General features: G+C 44.1%; 1 protein-coding gene across 5 annotated transcripts in view; it reads right to left on the bottom strand.

Moving 5' to 3' along the window:
• Positions 1-20,926, bottom strand: part of Tnrc6c (trinucleotide repeat containing adaptor 6C) — a 122,263-nt gene that overhangs the window by 32,236 nt on the left and 69,101 nt on the right. For all 5 annotated transcript variants that reach the window (XM_057773644.1, XM_057773647.1, XM_057773648.1 and 2 more), the window contains exons 5-6: positions 12,931-15,531; positions 3,673-3,885 (exon numbers count right to left, since the gene is read on the bottom strand). In XM_057773644.1, the coding sequence (XP_057629627.1) occupies positions 3,673-3,885; positions 12,931-15,531 (2,814 nt within the window). The remainder of the gene's footprint in view (positions 1-3,672; positions 3,886-12,930; positions 15,532-20,926) is intronic.

Below are 20,926 nucleotides of genomic sequence, written 5' to 3'. Positions count from 1 at the left end.
AGGTCTGGGAAGCTCAGCTGCCTGCTTTTCTAACAGAGGTCAAGAAGATGTCCACACTCAAGACAGAGATTAGAACCAGCCTACTAAATTTTCTGTTCAAGACGTTATTTCCTCCTCTTTTTTTTTTTTAAACATAGTTTCTATTTATTTATTATTTATTTATTTAGGTTTCAGAGTTGCCGCACACTGTTTACTTCTTAGAAGAACTAGGCTGAAGTTCAGGCAGTAGCAGGCTGTTTAAGGTGCTAAAACTGAAGGCTGGAAAGAGACTCAGCAGGCAAGAGGGCTTCCTGGCCTTCCAGAGGACCTGAGTCTGCTTTCTAGCACCCACGTCGGTGCTTACAACAGCAATTTAATTAACAGCAGCTCCAGGAGATATACCTCTCTTTCCTGGCCTCTGAGATCACCTGCACACACAGACACATACTCACCAACAGAAATAAAAATAAACATTTTTTTTTTTTAAAAAAGAAATACCAACAATTTGGGACTGAGAACAAAAGCTCAAAGTGACATCCTACTTCAAAAACACATACATCAACATCCAGAATTTTCTTTTCCCCTAGATTTTTAACAAAAATTAACTAGAATGGAATAAATGTTTCTAGAACAGTGACAATATGAAACAAATATCCACTTTTAGCAAAGCAGTAAAATACAAAAAAAGATATCCTTTAATATTCCAGGACGGAGCTGGACTTGGTGGTATACTTTTAATCCCAACTCATGGCGGGCAGAGGCAGGAAGATCTCTGTTGAATGTGAGCCAGCTCAATCTACAAAGTTCCAGGCCAGCCAGGCCTACATAGTGAGACCCTGTCTCAAATCAATCAATCAATCAATCAATCAATCAATCAGGCAGTCAACTAACCAATCAATCAATCTAGAACATATATCTAACAACAAGCAAAGAAAATAGAATGATTTTGCAGCCATGGAAATAGATATTTTACTGTTTCTATTTGTGGTCTTTTTCAGTATGGAATGTAACCCAGGGCCTGGTAACATACTAAGCAAGTCTTCTACCACCAAACTGCAGCCTATACTCATTTCTGCTCCAGGTTTTTTTTTTTTTTAAAAGATTTATTTATTACGTATACAACGTTCTGCCTCTTTGTATGCCTGCATGCCAGAAGAGGGCACCAAATCTCATTAACAATGGCTGTGAGCCACCATGTAGTTTCAGGGAATTGAACTCAGGACCTCTGGAAGAACAGTCAGTGCTCTCTGAGCCATCTCTTCAGCTCCTCAAGTTGTTTTTTAACCACAGACTTCGAAACCCAAATAGAATTTTATTTTCAAGATAAAAGCAAAGTAAGAAACGTCAGATTACTATACTTTCACATCCTACTCCCAAGAAGAACACAATGACATCATTTATTCATCTTGTTTGGTGAAATGAATTCATATGGGTGTGTATAAAACGGTACAGACAGGTGAATGTTGTTGCAGGTTTGAATGTCTATTACTGTAATGCTTGTTAACAGAAATGTTCCAGATTTTAGAATAGGATATGTTAAGGACTAGAAACATGAAAGTCATTTATATTTCGTATATAATTTACCTACATTTCCTGAAGGAAATTCTATTTATTATCTGTAGTTCTGGAGGTTGAGTTCAGGTAGTCTTGTGCAAGCTGGGCAAAATTACAGGTTCAGCATATGAAGGGAATTTTTAGGTTTTGGTTTTGTTTTTTTTTTTTTGAGATAGGGTTTCTCTGTGTAGCCTTGGCTGTTCTGGAACTACTTGCTCTGGCCCGAGGATTAAAGGCTTGTGTCCCCCACTGCCCAGCTTTTCTGTGTTTTTGTTTTTGTTTTTTTTTTTTTTTTGGTTTTTCGAGACAGGGTTTCTCTGTGGTTTTGGAGCCTGTCCTGGAACTAGCTCTTGTAGACCAGGCTGGTCTCGAACTCACAGAGATCCGCCTGCCTCTGCCTCCCGAGTGCTGGGATTAAAGGCGTGCGCCACCACCGTCCGGCTTGTTTTTGTTTTTTTTTGTTTTTTTTGGTATCAGGACCACAGGCAAATAGGTTGCCATTGAGCTACAGCCTGATAGCAGTAGTAGTAGTAACAATAATAATAATTTTGAGACATAGTCCCTCTCCATAGTCCTGACTGCCTGTCCAAGAATTCGCTATGTAGACCAGACTGGCCTCAGATTCTTGTGTTTTTGATGGGATTAAAGCCATGTGGCAGCATGCCCGGCTCAGCCTGAAGATTTTACAGAGCATTAGCTGATGTGTGGTGTCCACTGCTATGTTGCTATATGCCAGAAGCTTTTGCTAATGAGCGCTGTGCTCAGGAGCCCCGCAGCCTTGGAGCTGTGAGAGACAACCCTTTCTTTCCTTTGTAAACATGTCATTTTTAGCCTGCCTAGAATTTGACTGATATAACATATGACATAAAATGTGCAATTTTCTCCTCAGAGTGTCATGTTGTTACTCAAAAGTGCCAGATTTTAGAGCATTATGGATATTATAAAAAGGAATTTTCTGTGGATTTTATTTTTGAGAAAGGGCCTCTGTGTATAGCAATGGTTTGCCTGGAACTCTCAGAGATCTTCCTATCTCTGTCTCCCAAGTGACATGCACTGCTACATCCCAGCACAAGGAAACGTAATTGAAATCCATGCTTTCTTTCTTTTAAAAATGAATATAAAGCCAGATGTTGAGTTTGAAGCCATCCTACTAATGAGTTCTAGGCCAGCCAAAAGACTACATAGTGAGAAAGACTGTCTCAACAGAACAAAACACAACACAACAAAACAAAATCCTTTCGTAGTCATGTATTAAACATGGCAAATACTGTTTTTATAGTCTTGGTTTAAATGAATTGAGAAAAAGCATCCTAATTCTAAAAATGTAATTTTTAAAACTTTAGTATGGGCAAGAGCTCAATGATAAGAGTGTATACTTAGCATGTTAAGTTGCTAGGTTCATAACCCAGCATTACCCCCCACAACAGTAAAAAAGAAAATAAATAAATAAAAACTATTAAAAGAAAGGTATAATAAACTGGGTGTTGGTCCATGTTTCTGTTCCTAGCATTCAGGAGGCAGAGGCAGGTGGATCTCTGTGACTTCAAGGCCAGCCTGGTCTACAGAGTGAGTTCCAGAACAGCTAGGGCTACATGGAGAAACCCTGCCTCAAAATACATACATACATACATACATACATACATACATACATACCACACAAAATGAAACAAAAAAAAATTTAAAATTCAATGAAAAATATCTCTGTAAATAGGATACTCAAAACATTTCATTTACTTATGTTCATGTGTATGACACACATGAATGCATGTGTTGGTATAGGCACATAAATCTAAGGATTCATACCCCATGTGTGTGCATATGAATGTCAAAGAGTCAATCAGGTGTCATCTTCTTTCACTTTCTACCTCATTCCTTTAAGACACTGTCTCCCACTAAATCTGATGCTAGCCATTTTGGCTATGCTAGCTGGCCAGGGAGCTCCCAGGATGCACCTGTCTCTGTCCTTCAGTGCTGGAGTTCCAGGTATGTATAGTCATGTTTGGCTTTTTATATAGATGCTGGATATTTGAACTAAGGGTCCTTATACTTGCACATCAAATAATCTTACTGATTTGTCTCCACAACCACACAAACCGTTTCTTAACTGCCAGGTCCAGGCATGCAGAAGGCTTATCTTACCTGGTTTGCACAGGGCTGGGGCAGCAGCAGGAGCGCTGGCTCTTCCAAATGGCACCACTGGCTCAGCAGGGTGATCCCATCCACTGCCACTGCTAGGAGGCTTCCCCCACGCTGCTGTGCCATTGTCGACCAGGGGAGATGGGGAGGACGGCTCTCCCCATGAGTTCTCAGCCTTGGAGTGCACACTGGGCATTTCTCCCCAGCCAGATGAAACTGGGAAAGAGGAAGGATACAAGTGAAACTGAGGTCAAACTGCAATCTTCCAAATCAAGTTGAACCCTTGCCACTCAGCACCTCCATGGAGCCCCCTGCCCACTTCTGCTGACAGTGACAAGAACATTTCCCAAGACCTACAACACCACATAGTGCATTAGCTCAAAGAGACCTCAAGAGAAGACATCACATGCTGTGGTCAGTTCTAAACTGTCTGCTTTCAACATGACTATTATTATCTAAATTGTGAAATTTGTTAACTTTCTTACTAAATATCTTTAGTAAGATATGGGATTGGTTCCCATGATACTCTAATTTATTTTATTTATTCTAATAAAATGCAGTCATTCAGATTAATGACAAAAGGACATGTAGCTATCAATCACTTGAAAGTACAAGCTCTATGCTGAACAACAGTTTAAGCAAACTGTCAACAGTAACTGGTAAGTTACTGCTGGCAACTGCTACCTATAATTACACAGAAAATAGTAACAAAAATTGAAGCAGTTTTACAAAATTTAAGGGACAATTAAATGAAGACAATTCCCCAGCTGATAATGTGTACTGTGACCCAACAGCAGAGCGGTACTGAGTCAGCAGCTGAAAGAGTGAGCAGTGATTCTCTTGATCTGGTATTTCTCCATGTGCATGTCTCTGGAAGGCCAGACCACAAATTACTAATAGAAAAATCAAGTTAGAATTAAGTATAAATAGTCAGATCATAGTAATTAGTTAATCAATTTTTGTGGAAAGTTTTGGTTTGTGTTTAAAAAAAAAATCAGGGCCAGGCAGTGGTGGCGCACGCCTTTAATCCCAGCACTCGGGAGGCAGAGGCAGGCGGATCTCTGTGAGTTCGAGACCAGCCTGGTCTTCAAGAGCTAGTTCCAGGACAGGCTCCAAAACCACAGAGAAACCCTGTCTCGAAAAACCAAAAAAAAAAAAAAAAAAAAAAAAAAAATCAGTAGAAAATCCTACAAAACATGTGTATGTAGCAAATATTCATCACATTCACATGTTAACGCCTTGGTGATAAGTGGGATATTACCTGATTTGAAAAGCAAGCAAGTAGTTTCCCTGGGCTAAGCGGATCTCTGGCAAGACTCACACAGACTCAGGGTCTAGCCTCCAGAAGAAATGTGACAAACTGAAACATATCAACAGTTCTGGTACACAAGCACTTCGACTCACAGAAAATAATTTTAAATGTACAGCCTTTAAATGATGTCCACTGTTTAGTGTTTGTTAGAGCAACCCTGACACCTTCCGGTAAAACAGTTGGATGGAACAGGCAGACCAAGTTTTATTTATACTTAAAACATTGATATTAAAATGAAGAAAATTACCCTTCATGGACTGGAGGATGAAGCATAGTGGGAGAGTGTTTAAAGCACCCATGAGGCCCTGTGCACCATCCTAAGCATTCCAAAACACCTTCCATCCCCCACTAAAACCCTCTGAAATTTTCAAATACTATTATTTTTTGCTGAAAGTTTTTCTCTTCGCACGCGCGTGTTCACTTTTATGGGTATTCTGGGGGCCATATTGTATTTCCAATACTGTTACCCATTTGTTTATTTATTTTTAAGTGAAGGATTTGTAGTGGGAGCCCATGTAGGCGTTCACAGGCTTTCACACACAGGCACCCTTCTCACTTCTGCAGCAGATCTGTCAATCCCTATGCCCTACAAAATACAGCAAAACAAAATCTACCCACCCCACCCATCACTATAAGAAGTTCAGATCACTAAGATCACCTCCCTGTTAAAAACTACTGCACTGGTGCTGAACACTGAATCCCTCCAGCTGGTGACTGCAAGGTAATTTTGGAGTCACGGTGTCTTGCTGATTCACACTGAAGAAGAATAAAGGAAGTCCCTGGAAGGTCTGGACGCTTGCAGCAAGGTCACTGTTCCTTTGCTACTGTTAAGACTTCAGAGATCACCAATCACAGACCTAGGCAGGGGCACATTTTCCCACGTATCAGAGTAGTAAATGTGAGACGTGCCTTTTCCACAATTAACTTACATGACCTATTTTTATAAACCTTACAATATTTCTATCAGAAAAGCAAGCTTTGAAGCAAATAGCAGTGGATGTAAATGCAAAGCCAAGCTTGTAGTTAGCTTCAGTCTTTCTGGACACTGAGAGCCAACCACAGCCTCCTGGTGAGCAGTCTCAAACCTGCTGCAGCTACCCACAGGTGACCGAGGAGGTAGGAGTGAGCAGTCAGCAGGATGCAGAAGGAGTCTGAACAAGCTCCTCAAATGCTCTCACAGGGAGCTAATATTTAACCTTGGCACCACTGTGTGTCTACAGGCTACAGAAGAAATGTGGCAAATGGAGACCTCTTCTGGGGTTGGACAACAGCTCAGTCTTCCGGAGCCCATGGTGGGCGGGGTCCCTCATCTTGCTTGGATCAACTATATACTGCCCTCCATATGTATCTTTCTCCAACACCAACCCCTCTAAAAATCATCAGAGCATTTAGGCGAAATGACAGTGCTCAAGGATGAAATGGCCTCTGGTAACCAGGCCCAGGGCCAAAGGCCTGCGATCCCAGCACTGGAGGCTGAGGCAGGGTGGTTTCAGGATAGAATGGATTAGAGTGAGACTCAAAACAATTATATTTCAGACACCTACCCCTATACAAACAAACAGAACCTAATTCAATCTAGGTCCCACAGCTGCACTTAGAGACCACCTATCGCTGAGGACTTGTACCCTCAGCAGTTACATTTATAGTTACTGCTTCTTATGCGTCTGCAAGCTATTTAACTGCCTTGGGATACCATGTCCAAGTATACTAGATAATCAGGCTGCCTGACATTTTTCAGAATTTGCTTTAGCATCTTAGAAACATAAATGCTGTGTTTATGCTTTCTTGTTCTTGGCCACTTCTCACTGGAGGTCAAAATAGCAGCCTGGTTCCAATAAGATGTAGCAGCTTCAGGTTCTGTCAGACAGCCTGGCTCAGAATAAGCAATCAGGTCATGTCACGAGGAGAAACACGGTAACATGCAGTACAGAGCTGTGACTTGGCATCCCATGTCACTATGGCTTGTGAGTGCTCCATAAGCAGTTGGGAATCTGATAAAATGACAGGTACAGAGACATTTCTCCAGGCTATTACTGCTGTTCTAACCCTAAGGTTAGGGGTGAATCAGGTCCAAACAAGCCAGTTAGCCAAGCTACAAAGAATTTCCTAACAGACATGGATTTTACTGAGACTTCCAGGAAATTACTACCTGTGTAAGATCAGGACAAAGCTGTCCTGTTGCATTTACCCTTATTTTGTTAAGACTGTTGAGATCGACACTTTACTTTTAATGACTAGCAATATAAAAAGCAATTTATAATCCAAACTCTGATATAGATGGGGATTATGTAAAACCAGCACAGGCTAATAGCAAAGCAGTAGAATACCTACAAAATACTACGCTTATCAACAACAAAAATGTACTCAGCCACTAAAAATGATGTCTTTTGTCTGGACATGAAGAACCTATGGCTGTCAGCCAGCTGTTTGTCACTTCTCTGGGGTCAGAGAACAGCCTCACCTGACAAGCTTGCAAAGACACAGGGCTTGGTGATTGGGATTCTGAGTTGGCTTGCTTTAGGTCTGAGATATGAATACCACCATGATAGAAGAGAGGCTGATATTCTACTGCTATACAATATACTAATCTTGACAGTTTCTATGCAGTTAATGACCAGATGGAATAAGACATAATTTTGTCTTTGTTGGTGGTATCTGAATTCACAGCAGCCTCTATGATACCGTTACAGCTCTAAGAATATACAGACTCTAGAAACTGTAGAGGACACAGGAACTCTGAAGTGTGTGTCACACTACAATTTTCTGGTTTTGTATTTGGCAGTCACGTGTGCTTTGACAAAATAGTTCCACAGTGAGTTCTTGTAATCCTAGTATTGGAAAGACAGAAGGATCCAATGTAGTCAAACCAGTAAGACCTAGGAAAACAAGAGACTCTCTCTTAGGTGTTCTTAGATGATGGCTGAGGTTGTCTTCCAGTCTCCATACACATGTTCACACATATCTGCTTGCACACAAGTGCACACATGGTGAGATTACTCATCATGCTATGAGGACTATGGTGGTGACCCTTCTCATTTTTGGAGACAGGGTTTCAATATGTAACTCTGGCTGTCCTGGAGCTCACTATGTGGACCAAGGTGGCCATTTTAAGCTAACTCTTCCTGGACTACATTCCGTCTTTACCACACACAGATCACAATGCTGAGACTTGGCTCTCCTGGCCTCTCCTGCTACACTGTGTTATTTCCGTTTCAAACCAGTTTCTCACATGTAGCTCCAACTGGCCTAGAACTTACTTTATGTAGTCCAGGCTGGCCTTAAACTTCTGATCCTTTGCCTCCTGAGGACTGAGATTAGAGGAATGTGCCATTAAACCATATACTCCATTCACTTCATTTGAATTTTCAAATACCCCCTTCTTGGCTGTCCTAGAACTCACAGAGATCTATCCCTGCCTCTTGAATGCTGTGATTAAAGATGTGCACTACTCTGCCTGGCTTCCTTCATTTTTCCCTCCATCAATTGCTTTTCTTCATTCTTTCAAGTCCTTAAAATTTGAGTTCCTAAAAACAGTCATTTATCAGTTAAAGAGTAAATGGGACCTGAGGGTTGATTCAGCAGTTAAGGGCACTTGCAGTTCTTTCAGAGGACCTGAGTTTAGTTCCCTGCACCCATGTCAGGCAGCTTACAACTGGTCTGTAACTTCACCAAGAGATCCAATGCCTCTCGTCTCTGGAGCACCTGTACTGATGTAAATACACACCTCCATGTAGACCTATCCCTGCACATAACAAATCAAACCAGGAATTGCATGTTTAAATGTTCAAGCAGCAGTCAGTTAACATAATTAGATTCAGCAGAAACTGGGTCCAGAACTGTTGGCTAGTGTCAAAGTTACAGTGCCGGGGTCCTCTGGGCTGGTACAAGTGCCCTTCACTCTAGTAGAATGCTGCCACGTAACACCAAGGCTTCTAATAGATAGGACTTTGGCCTTTTCACTAAAAATGTTGATTCACAGAAAAATAAGCACCAACTGGGAACATCTGGGAACAATCTGTGACCTTTCATTCAGGGACAGAAGGGCAGACGGACCCATCTAGGACTCCTATGTGGCACTGACACTGGAAGGTACAGTCAACTGTGGAGTGTATAGGTCAGTGACAGCAGAGAAGTGAGGATAGAAGGGGACACTGTCCAGGCTTCACATTTAACGGTGGCATAATACCCCACTCCCACTCCTCTTCTGTTGTCACCCTTCCCCCTAGCCTGCAGGCCCCACAGGGCAGGGGTTTGGTTGTTTTGCTATGTTCTATGACTTTAGCATGAACACTGCCAAACCCAAAGCAGGCCCCACAAGGGCTAAACAATGACCATTTTAGTTACTATTGGATGTATCATTGTCTGGAAGTCCTTTGGGCACGGTCAGCAATCTATTCCATCTTCTTACACAGACATCACATCCCTGCTCACACCTTCTCTCTCCTCATGGCTAGTATTGGTGCCCTCACACTCCTGGCCACTGAGCTGGCCTGTCTGGGCACTTGTCCTTCTACAGGTTGGAGTATAGATCTTCTTCCCTAGTAAACAAGGGATCTCTCCATTTATATTCATGCTCTTCTCTATCTTCTCCTTTCTATTGACTTTTTTTTTGTTGTTTTGTTTTTCGAGACAGGGTTTCTCTGTAGCTTTGGTCTATTGACTTTTAAATGTGTTCAGTTCTGCCACTTGAAGCATTTTCTTTGTGGGGCTGGGAACTGAACCCAAGGGCCTTCAACATGTTGGGAAAGTGTTCGTTCACTGAACCACAGTCCTAGCCTCTTAAGTATCTTAAGTCATCCCCTCCCACCCAATCTCCTGCCTGCTGTGTTCTGGAAATGCCAGTAACAACACCATTGCTTGTGTCTGGCCACAATGCTGAGCCACTCCTTTGCTTTCCCAGTCACTGTTCCTTTTAAGCATCCCTCCATTTCACCCTGCCACTATCCCTTTCGGCTGCCATCGCTGCTTGCCTGCTTCCCCATGCAGATTCCCACTGAGTCAATCTTTGTTTTCTAGTAAGAACAACCAGTTCCACAAAAAGTAAGCCTAGGCCTAAGTTTTCAAGCTCTTCTTACAATTGTTTCCTTCTCCTGCGGCTTCTAGATACAGTCCAGATACCTATAAAGAACTCATCTGCCCTTGAGCCTCTACTCGGGTTGCCTATTACTGTAAGAAGTCCAACCACTCAAGAATTCCTACCTGTTCTTCCCATTTGTTCCCTGTGTACCACACGGAATGGGAGTAGAGGATGCAAAGAGCTCACAACTTTTCCCGGCAGCAGTATGGAGCAAGGCTGCTACTGATGGTACATTCAGCTCTACTTCAGCAGTGTGACTGGTCAGGACAGTGTTTTAAGCCAACACCTTTACATTTTTGGTTTTGTTTTGTTTTTGTTTTTTAAAAACTACAACCATGTATTTTTGAGGGGATGGGGAACTATGGAATAATAGTGGAAGTCAGAGAACAACTTGTGAGTTGGTTCTCTCCTTCATCCATACAGGTCCCAGGGATCAAATTCATGGTTTCAAGGCTTGGGGGCAAGTACCTTTATCTGCCAAGACATCTCAAGGCCACTTAAGCCAGTAACTTACGTGTGGCAGCCAACCAGTACTCAGTACCCGTTCTAGTGGCCCCTCTAAGCCTCTATCCACCTAGGACACAAGTGGAAGGGACACTTTCCTACACAGGGAACTCAGGATGACCACGAGAAACCTATATATAAGATACCTAGGAGAGCAGACATTTTCCTCTTGTCTTTTATGGTCCATTTAAACACAAGGGATGCCTGGAGAGATGGGTCAGTGAGTAAAGCGGCTGCCACACAAACATGAAGACTCTAGTTTTGACCGCCTGCAATCCTAGTGCTCAGGAGCTCATGGAGCAATCTGTCTAGGTGGACTAGGTGAACCTCAACATATAAGGTGAAATGTGATGGAAAAAAGACACCTAATATCAATCTCTGACCTCTACAAGTACTAATATACATGCACACCTCCACTTACATGTCCACATGTGTATGAACATGCATATACACACAAATATGTTACATACATATGTACACACACACGAAGTCCATAAAAACTATCATCCCCCACCCCAAACCCCAGCACTCAGAAGGCAGAGGAAGGCAGAATTCTGTGTTTTTGAGGCTAGCCTGGTCTACAAGAGCTAGTTCCAGGACAGCCAAGGTTACATAGAGAAACCCTATCTTGAAAAACCACACATACACACACACCAAAAAAAAAAAAAAAAAAAAAAAAAAAACCATACAAACCTAAAACCACCAAAAAACAGCGAACAACAAGCTCTAAAACCAAACTAAACCAAATAATAACCACACATATACAAAACAGGAAGGAAAAGCTAAAACCAGAAACAGGGCTCTACACCTGGGACCTAGTGACATATGTGGATGAGCAGTCCCCAGGACAGAATACCAAGAAGTAACCAGATTTTAACTCTGACCTGAGAAGGGTACGTGACACAGCTCACTTATAGAGTGTAGCTCTGGGATAGGCAGGCTGCAGTCTCTGTTAATTGCACACCATGCCACATACTTAGAGCAAGGATGCTCTGAGGACAGCATCCTTAAGTTTAAGCCTTCCCACATGACCACTAAAAACACCAGAAATCCTAACATATAGGCCACAGCTCCTGTGGACCGGGGACAAAGTAGCCCCAATCAATTGCTCTAGCTCTACACTGTCGTCTCAAGGACAGAATTTAAAGCACAACTACAGAACAAGGCTGCTTCAGGCCCTGGCTGCCTAAGGAAGAAGATCATGAGGCCAGGAAGTCAATCCTCACTTGTACCTGAGGTTTCAGAACACAGTTGTGCCATGATTGGACAGTATTACCTCCCACATCCAGGGAGTGCTGTGGTATAGTTCTCACAAACCACTCAGGCTCATTTCATGCCTGGAGCATAGTACTATGTACCATGGACCAATATTCCAGATAGAAATCTGAGGCTCCTGCTGGTTCTCCAGAGTGCACCTGTATTATCTATGCTTTAACATGAGCTCTTGTTCTCTTAAAACCACTCAAGCTGCCTATGGCTCTGGGTGGATTACCCCAGTATCTTCTTTTCCATTTACACAGAGCAGAAACTCCAGACACAAATCTTAGTCTGAGTTGAAATTTGTCTTTCAAGTGAAATAAAAATACAACTTGGATAATGACACAAGTTTTACAAATATTGTTTCATTTTCAGTGATGACCTTTAAAACTATTAGTGAAGCTTTTAATGGTTTTGTAGAACCATTAAACCAGATTCTCTGGGACTGACAGCCCATCCCATGAAGCGCCAAGACATTTCAGGAAAGCTAAGGCTGAGAACAAAAGATACACTACTGCAAGGGGTCTGGGGCTTCACTCAAGGGGACTATGCTTCTTTTCTCCCAAATCCCATCAGTGCTGGCCCTGTCCTGTGAAGGTTAGATTACGGTATGGAGTAGACCCAGACTGTTCACACAGCACAGGGAAGAATGAGCTTGTACCTGTACTAAGATCAAGTAAAGCTTCATCAACTGGGCAAAAGCCAAAGAAATGCACAGAACCATGAACAAGGGATTTAGACAAAAAGACTATAGCTGCACAGCAGAAAGATGTCAAAGCTGTTCCTATAAAAAAAGGGGGGGGGTGTCAACTGCCCAATGGTGGTGTCATTATTGATAAAGAACCCAGACAGAGTACAGCACAGCAAAAATAAAATTAGCCTGTGATTGCTGGATGGGTGCTGAAAAGGGCCAAACTGGCTGGAAACACTGGCCATACTGAGCATACCCAGTGCTTCTTTCCTTGGAAAGCTACTGAAGGATCTTGCTTCATTTGTTCACTTGAAAACAGCTACACTGCATAGTCATTTCCTATGAAAAGTATCAGTCCAAAGATTCGTACACAGACACACAGTACACACCAGTGGTATAACCAGAGGGCCCCCAGATTACCTGGCCCAAGCAGTGGTGACCGATTCAGCTGAGTGCCGGCCTGGTGTGAAGGCGGCGTCTCGGTTTGGTGTGTGGTGCTGCTCGAGGTGGGGGTCGTGGGGGTGACAGGGGCTGTGGTACTGCTCTGGATGACTGGATTGTTTCTGTCCCACATGTTTACAGTTTTATTGTTGTAGGTGCTTGGGTCCCCCCAAGCTGAGGTACCATCATCAATTTCCATTTTGCGTCGGATGGATGGTGGGGAAGGCTCCTCCCAGCCAGTTGCCTCACAGCTGTCCTTCTGCTTGACTGGCAGTGGCCCCCCAATCCACCCTGTCCCTGTCTGCTTAACAGAAGCAGCTCCTCCCCAGTTACTCACATTGTTGTCTTGGGGCTTGTGAGCCCAGTTCTGCTGGGGACCAGGCTTGAGAGACTCCCCCCAATTTGTACCAGGATTCACCTTAGCATTTGTGCCACTGCCCCAGCCACTGGTCCCAGATCTCGTGGCATCATTCCAACCAGATCCTGACCTATTACCATCAGCATCCCATCCAGATCCATTTTTCTTCCCATCCCCTAGATGTCCAAGAACAGATGATGAATCTGCCCAGTCGCCTGCTCCTGCACTCCAGGCTGGGTTTGCTCTTTGTCCATCTCCCCAGTTTTGGGATTTGGGTTTCTGAGGCTCACCCCAGGAGGGTGATTTGTCCTCTTGGTTTACGGTCCCACTCCAAGCATGGCCACTCTTGGTGGCAGCAGCATTGTTAACAGCAGTAGAGCTTATCGAGTCCCCCCAAACTCCTGGGCCACTTGGCGCTTTGTTGTTGCTGTCTCCCCAGCTCGTGTTTGCTGGCACGGCGGCAGGTGGTGAGCTGACCCACCCCGATACTGAAGAGGTATTTGTACTGTTCATGATGGACCCATCACTTTTCCCCCCTGAGTTTGAAGGCTGAGTAGCTGCATTACCCCAGGCCTCTGTCCCATTGTCATTTTTCCTTTCAGACCTAGGGGACTCTTCAAATTCCCAGGCAGTGTTTTGCTTTACAGGAGTCTGTCCCCATCCAGTATTAGACAGAACTCTTGGGTCAAGATCGTTCCTTGGCAACTGGATGTGCCCTTGGTCTAGAACCCCCTTGTCTCGCCTCCTGCCCTCTCCCGTTCCTTCCCTCCCAGTGCTTCCTTCATTGTGACTGCCAGACCCATCGCTACTTCCTTCACTTGCTGTAGTTCCAGAAGATGTGGCTTTGGCCCATGAGCTCATGTGTTCACTGCCAGGCTGCAAGGCAGGTGTCTGGCTGGCAGCACTGGGACTATCCCACCCTGTTGATCCTTTCCCGTTGATGTCACTACTGGAATGCTGGTTTGGGGGCTTCCCCCACTCCCCATTCACACCATTAGAAGAGCTTCGGCTGGGGTGGCCCCAAGCTCCTGAATGGATATTACCAATGCCATTGTTGCCACTGCCCCTTCCCCAGGCAAGGATGCCAGGACCTGTAGGAGGTCCCGAGTCCCAGGCATTCCCTCCATTCCCTTCCTTTTGCACAGCACTGCTGGATCCATTCTGTTTAGCACTTAATGCTGAGTTCACAGTGTCTCCATTCCCCTGATTGAACCCAGAACTGTTATTTCCTGTGGCAGGGTTACCAGGGGACAGTCCCCACACAGAACTGCCCATTCCTTCCCCACCACTTCCACTGCCTTGAGAGACTGATGATCCGTTAGCACCAGGAAGGCCTTGCAAATGGGGCGGGATGATGGCCCCCAGACCAACAGCCATGCCCCAGTTTGGCAGTCCGTTTGTCTGCATTGCATTGATAGGGTTTGGTGAAGAGTTCATGGGGTTAGTGTTATTTGGTCCATCAGTGTTAAGGTTCTGAGGTTGTACGCTGAAAGACACATTCTGAGAAGTGGACGTCTGTGGTTCTGTGCTCTCTTGGGGCAGCAAGTTTCCCCAGGCACCTAGGGTGCCCACTGGGTTCCCATTCTGGCTGCCCATATTCTGACCTATGGCACTGACTGGACTGCAAATACTGGAAGGGTTGCCTGTTGCCACAGTTCCTTCATGCCCAAGTACAGGCCAGGCAGCTGGGTTGGCATTAGGATTAAGGTTGAGATTAATGCCCGCATTGGAGTTGGAAGCACCCCAACAATTTTGACTTCTCCCATCTCCAATCATGTTGTCCATTTTTCCATCTCCACCACCAACAGAGCAGTGAGTCAGGCCAGAGCTGGAGCCTGTGGCTACACCCCACACTCTGGCCACACCTCCATTCCCGTTGGTTCCACCTGCCCCAAGGGCACTCTGATTAGAAGGGCTTTGGACGAGTGCACCATTGGTGCCATTATTGCCATTTGTCTTCTTGGGATGTCCTGTGAAGCTGCCCTGGGCGCTCCCTGTAGCCATGCTACTGTTCTCTGAGCCACAGTTGGAGGCAGAGTCAGTGTCTGTAGGACATTCTGAGGCAGATTCAGTCTCTGTTACTGGGATGGACGGCCACACCTCCTGGTCAGTCCTGTCTATTGTCACTTTATCCCAGCTGCAGTTGGCTTCACTTCTGTACGTGGGCTGCTGTCCCCAGTGGGAATTTTCATAATGGTCTGCCAATCCACTATGACCAAGATCTGAAAAACAGATGAAATCAAACTCAAAATTATATTTTTTTACCATTTGCCAATGAATCAACTAAGAACTCTAAAAACTAGCTCTGGGAAGAAATTTTTTTTTCTTTTTTAAAATCTCAAGTTCTCAATCCTAAATGACAAATGCCAAAACAACAACTGCCCCCCCCCCAAAAAAACCGAAGACACAAAAACTCCCAAAAGCTTTAAAGGGGCTCAGTGGTAGAGCCAAAAAAAAAAAAAAAAAAAAAAAAAAAACCAACTCTAAAACAAACAAACCTTTAGACTTTGCATGTTTTCTTAACAGCTTTAGCGATGACATTATACTGACTGGACTAAATGAGCAAGAAGTAACAATTAAAACTCAAGGATTGTTTACCTCAGCTAATTCTTAGGATTCAATAGTGGTTGAGGCTTGCAGAGGTGTCCTTATAAGGTAAAGGGTGGGTGGGTAGGTAAGTTACAGCACCTGGTCCCTACCACTACCAAGAAAGGGCAGCAGTTAGTGGGTTAATCTGGATTTGAGACAGCATAAACCTCATTTAGGCATGTTACTCCAGCACACAGACCAAGTGACTTGGAAAGCTGCTGGCTTTGTGTAGGGCCTGGAACAGGAGAAGGCTCTTCAACAGGTCCAGGCTGCTGTGCAGGCTGCTCTAAAACTTGGACCATATGATCCTGCAGACTTGATGGTAGTACCTGGGGTATCAGTGGCTGATAGGGATGCTGTGTGGGCCTTTGGCAGCCCCTATAGGTGAAAAACACAGAAGAAACCTTTGGGATTTTGGAGCAAGGCTCCACCATCATCTCCAGCCAATCATTCTCTATTTTCTTTTCTTTTTCTTCTTTTCTTTTTTCTTTCCTTTCCCTCCCTCCCTCCCTCCCTCCCTCCCTCCCTCCCTCCCTCCCTCCCTCCCTCCCTCCCTCCCTTTCTTTTGGCTTTTCAAGACAGGGTTTCTCTGTATAACAGTCCTGACTGTACTGGAACTCACTTTGTAGACTAAGCTGGCCTCAAACACACTGAGATCCGCCTGCCTCTGCCTCCCAAGTGCTGGGATTAAAGGGGTGTGCCACCACCCACCCGGCTCATTCTCCATTTCAAAGATAGTCTTGGCCTGCTATTGGGCCTTAGTGGAAATGGAACGTTTGACCCTGTGCCACCAAGTTACTATGTGACTTGGGCTGCCCATTATGAGCTGGGTGTTATCTGACACACCAAGTCAGAAAGTAGGATGTGCACAGCAGTAATCCATCATCAAATGGAAGAGGTATATACATGATTGAGTCCCAGCACGTCCTGAAGGTACCAGCAAATTGCATAAAAACCATATGCCCAAATGCCTAAGGTTTCCATTCTGGTTACAATGCTGCCAAGCATGCACCGATAGCCTCATGGGGTGTTCCCTATGAATGGTTGATTAAACAAGAGAAACTGGTTTATTATGGTTCTGCATCTCATGCAGGAACCACACATAAGTGAACAGCTGCAGCATTACAACCCTGAAAAACGGGAAATTTTCACAGTGGGCGGAACTTCAGCAGTGCACACAGTCATGCATTTTGTTTGGAAGGAGAAATGACCACATGTGCAATTGTTCACTGATTCATGGGCTGTAGCCAATGTATTGGCAGGATGATCAGGGACTTGAAAAAGGCATGATTGGAAAATTGGTGAGACAGACATCTGGGGAAGAAGTATGTAGCTGGATTTCTCTAAACAGGTGAAGGAACATGAAGATACTGTGTCCCACGTAAGTGCTGATCCAGAGCAGAGGAGTTCAGTAGTCAAGTAAATAAAAGTTGTTCTGTGGACAGCGAGCCTCTTTCCTCAGCCATCCGTGTCACTGCCCAATGGGCTCATGAACAAAGTGGCCATGAAGGCAGAGGTGGGGACTATGCTTGACAACATAGACTTCCACTCACAAAAGCTAATCTGGCTACAGCTGTTGCTGAGTGCCAACTGTGTCAACAGCTGAAACCAACACTGAGCCCCAGATATGACACCATTCCTCAGAGCTACCAGCAGCAAGCTGCAGGGGGGGGGGGGGGAGGGGAGGTTGACTATACTGGACCACTTCCTTTGTGGAAAGGAAAACACTTTTGTCCTCACTGGAAAAGAGAGCTATTCTAGTTATGGATTTGACTTTCTTGCACACAATGCTTCTGCCAAAACTACCATTGTGGGCTTACAGAATGTCTGATCCTCTGAGATGGTATTCCACACAGTATTGTTTCTGACCAAGGAATTCATTTCACAGTCAGAGAAGTGCGACAGTGGGCCCACAATCATGGAATCCACTGGTCTTACCATGCTCCTTACCACCCTAAAGCAGCTGGCCTGATAGAAAGATGGAACGGCCTTTTGAAGACACAGTTATAGCACCAATTAAGTGGCAGCAGCCTGAGTATATGCTTTGAATCAGCATCCAATATAAAGTGTGGTTTCTCTCATAGCCAGGATCACAGACTCAGGAATCAAGGGGTGGAAATGGGAATAGTCACATTCACTATCCCCTGCTAATGATCTACTAGGGAAATTTTAACTCCTGTTTTCATGACCTTAAATTCGGCTAATCCAGAAGTTTTGGTTCCAGAGAAGGGATTGCTCCTGCCAAAAGATACAGCAAACATTCCATTGAACTGGAAGCTGAGACATCCCCCTGGCCACTTTGGACTTCTGATTTTTTTAAGTCAACAGGGTAAGAAAGGAGTAACAGTGTCAGGAGGGGTGATTGATCCAGATTACCATGGGGAAAGTAGATTGCATCTCTATAAAGGAGGCAAGAAAGATTATGTTTGAAGTTCATGAGATCCTTTGGAGAGTCTCTTAGTGCTACCATGCCCTGTAATTAAAGTCAATGGAAACTAGAAACAACCCAATCCAGGCAGGATGACAAAGGGCACATGCTTTGAGACAATGGTCTTTTATCCTATCACTTTTATTATCTCTAATAAAATGCTGATTGGCCAGTAGCCAGGCAGAAGTATAGGCAGGTGACCAGGCAGGAAGTAGAGGCAGGACAATGAGAACAAGAGAATTCTGGGAAGAGGAAAGAGTCAGTCTGCAGCCATCACTCAGCCGCAGGGGAAGCAAGATGTGACTGCCTTGCCAGGCCAATCAGTTTATAATTAATGCAGGCCTCTGTGTGTTTATTTGAGACTAAACGAATGTGGGACCTGGTGGGACAGAAAACTCAGTCAGCAGGCGAACACCTGTCAGGAATAAAGGTACAGTCACTCTTCCAGGGAAAGAACCAAGACCTGATGAGGTGCCTGCTGAAGGTAGTGGAAATACAGAACAGGTAGTGGAGGAAGGAAGCTATAAATATCAGTTAAGGCCATGCGACCAGTTACAAAAATGAGGATTATAGTTGACATGAGTGTTCCTTTCATATTTTAAGAATGTGTTTATGTAGATAATTGTGTTTTCTTTTTTCAATTTCTTCCTTCCTTTTTTTCTTTTTTTCCCCTGGTTTTTCAAGACACAGTTTCTCTGTGTAACAGCTATGGCTGTCCTGGAACTCACTCTGTAGATCAGGTTGGTCTGGAACTCACAGAGATCCGCCTGCCTCTACCTCCCAAGTGCTGGGATTAAAGATGTATGCTACCACTGCCTGGCCCTTTCCTCAGTTTCTTTATCATGTAATGTAACATCAATTAAGAAAGTATCAGTACCCAGCACTTGGGAGGCAGAGGCAGGCGGATCTCTGTGAGTTCGAGACCAGCCTGGTCTACAGAGCTAGTTCCAGGACAGGCTCCAAAACTACAGAGAAACCCTGTCTCGAAAAAAGAAAAAAAAAAAAATTAGAAAGTATCAGTAGTTATCATATTTAAGTTTTCTTTCTTTCTTTTTCTTTTTTTTTTTTTGGTTTTTCGAGACAGGGTTTCTCTGTGGCTTTGGAGCCTGTCCTGGAACTAGCTCTGTAGACCAGGCTGGTCTCGAACTCACAGAGATTCACCTGCCTCTGCCTCTCGAGTGCTGGGATTAAAGGTGTGCGCCACCATTGCCCGGCCTTAAGTTTTCTAAAAATTGTTCTGGAGCTGGCGATGGCTTAGTGGTTAAGAGCATTGACTGCACTTCCAGAGGACCCAAGTTCAATTCCCAGCACCCACAACTGTTTGTAACTTCAGCTCCAGGCAACCCAACACCCTCACACAGACATACATGCAGGCAAAACATCAATGAGTAAAAAATAAAAATAAGCTATTAAAAAAATAAGAATGTTCTTCAAGGGACATTGCCACATTTACTAAAATTTCTAATGTGTTTGTGGTTGTACAAAGGATAGTTAAATCACATGAGACCTAATTATGGCCTGGTTAAATATATAATGTGATTGGACATGAGATAGTTATATAATTTTAGGCCTAATTATGACAGTTATTATTTTCATTTGGAAATAAAGAATGGCATGAGATATGATTATGTGTTAAGTTGACAATGGGTGTACTTGGGATAGCTATTCTTGGTTGTTGACTGCATCTGGAATTAACTAAAACTCAAGCAGGTGGGAAGGTGGGTATACCTGGAAGAGACTTTTTCTTTTCTATTCTTTCTTCTTCTTTTTCTTTTTTCTTTTTTGGTTTCTTGAGACAAAGTATCTCTGTGTAGCCCTGGATGTCCTAAAACTCACTCTGTAGACCAGGCTGTCCTCAAACCCAAAGGTCCTCCTACCACTGCCTCCTAAGCGCTGAGATTAAAGGCATGTACCACCACACCTGGCTGAGGGGCATTTTCTCAATGAAAACATTTGAAGTGGGAAGAGACACTTTTCATCTGGATCTTCTCAAGTGGAGCTCTCCACCTTTAATCTGGGCTGCACCGTCTGCAGCAGCCTATATAAAGGACATGGCAGAAGCAAGTGTTTTGTTTTGTTGTACTCTTTAACTACTTAGCAAGTTCATTCCTTCCCTGGCATAAGCTCACTTCTTTGGAATTCTGGTGTATACTGAAGACCAGCTGAAACATGTAGCTTCACAGACTGAACAACTGCTGGATTCCTGGACCTTCCACTGATAAACAGCCATTGCTGGTCTAGGTTCTAAAAAATCCCATTAGCCGGGCGGTGGTGGCGCACGCCTTTAATCCCAGCACTCGGGAGGCAGAGGCAGGCGGATCTCTGTGAGTTCGAGACCAGCCTGGTCTACAAGAGCTAGTTCCAGGACAGGCTCCAAAACCACAGAGAAACCCTGTCTCGAAAAACCAAAAAAAAAAAAAAAAAAAATCCCATTAATAATTTTCCTTCTGTACGTTCTGGTCTTCTAGAGAACCCTGACTACACATTCTCCTCATTTTGATGGAGCTCAGGAAGAGTTAAGGCTGCATGTGAATAACTACCATAGTCACTGGAAAGAACATGCTGTGGTCACATCGACCTGTGAAAATAGACAGCTTTGT

The sequence above is a fragment of the Chionomys nivalis genome, chromosome 7, assembly GCF_950005125.1.
Source record: "Chionomys nivalis chromosome 7, mChiNiv1.1, whole genome shotgun sequence".
In the NCBI taxonomy this organism is placed as follows: domain Eukaryota; kingdom Metazoa; phylum Chordata; class Mammalia; order Rodentia; family Cricetidae; genus Chionomys; species Chionomys nivalis.
This window is presented reverse-complemented; position numbering and strand designations above follow the sequence as displayed.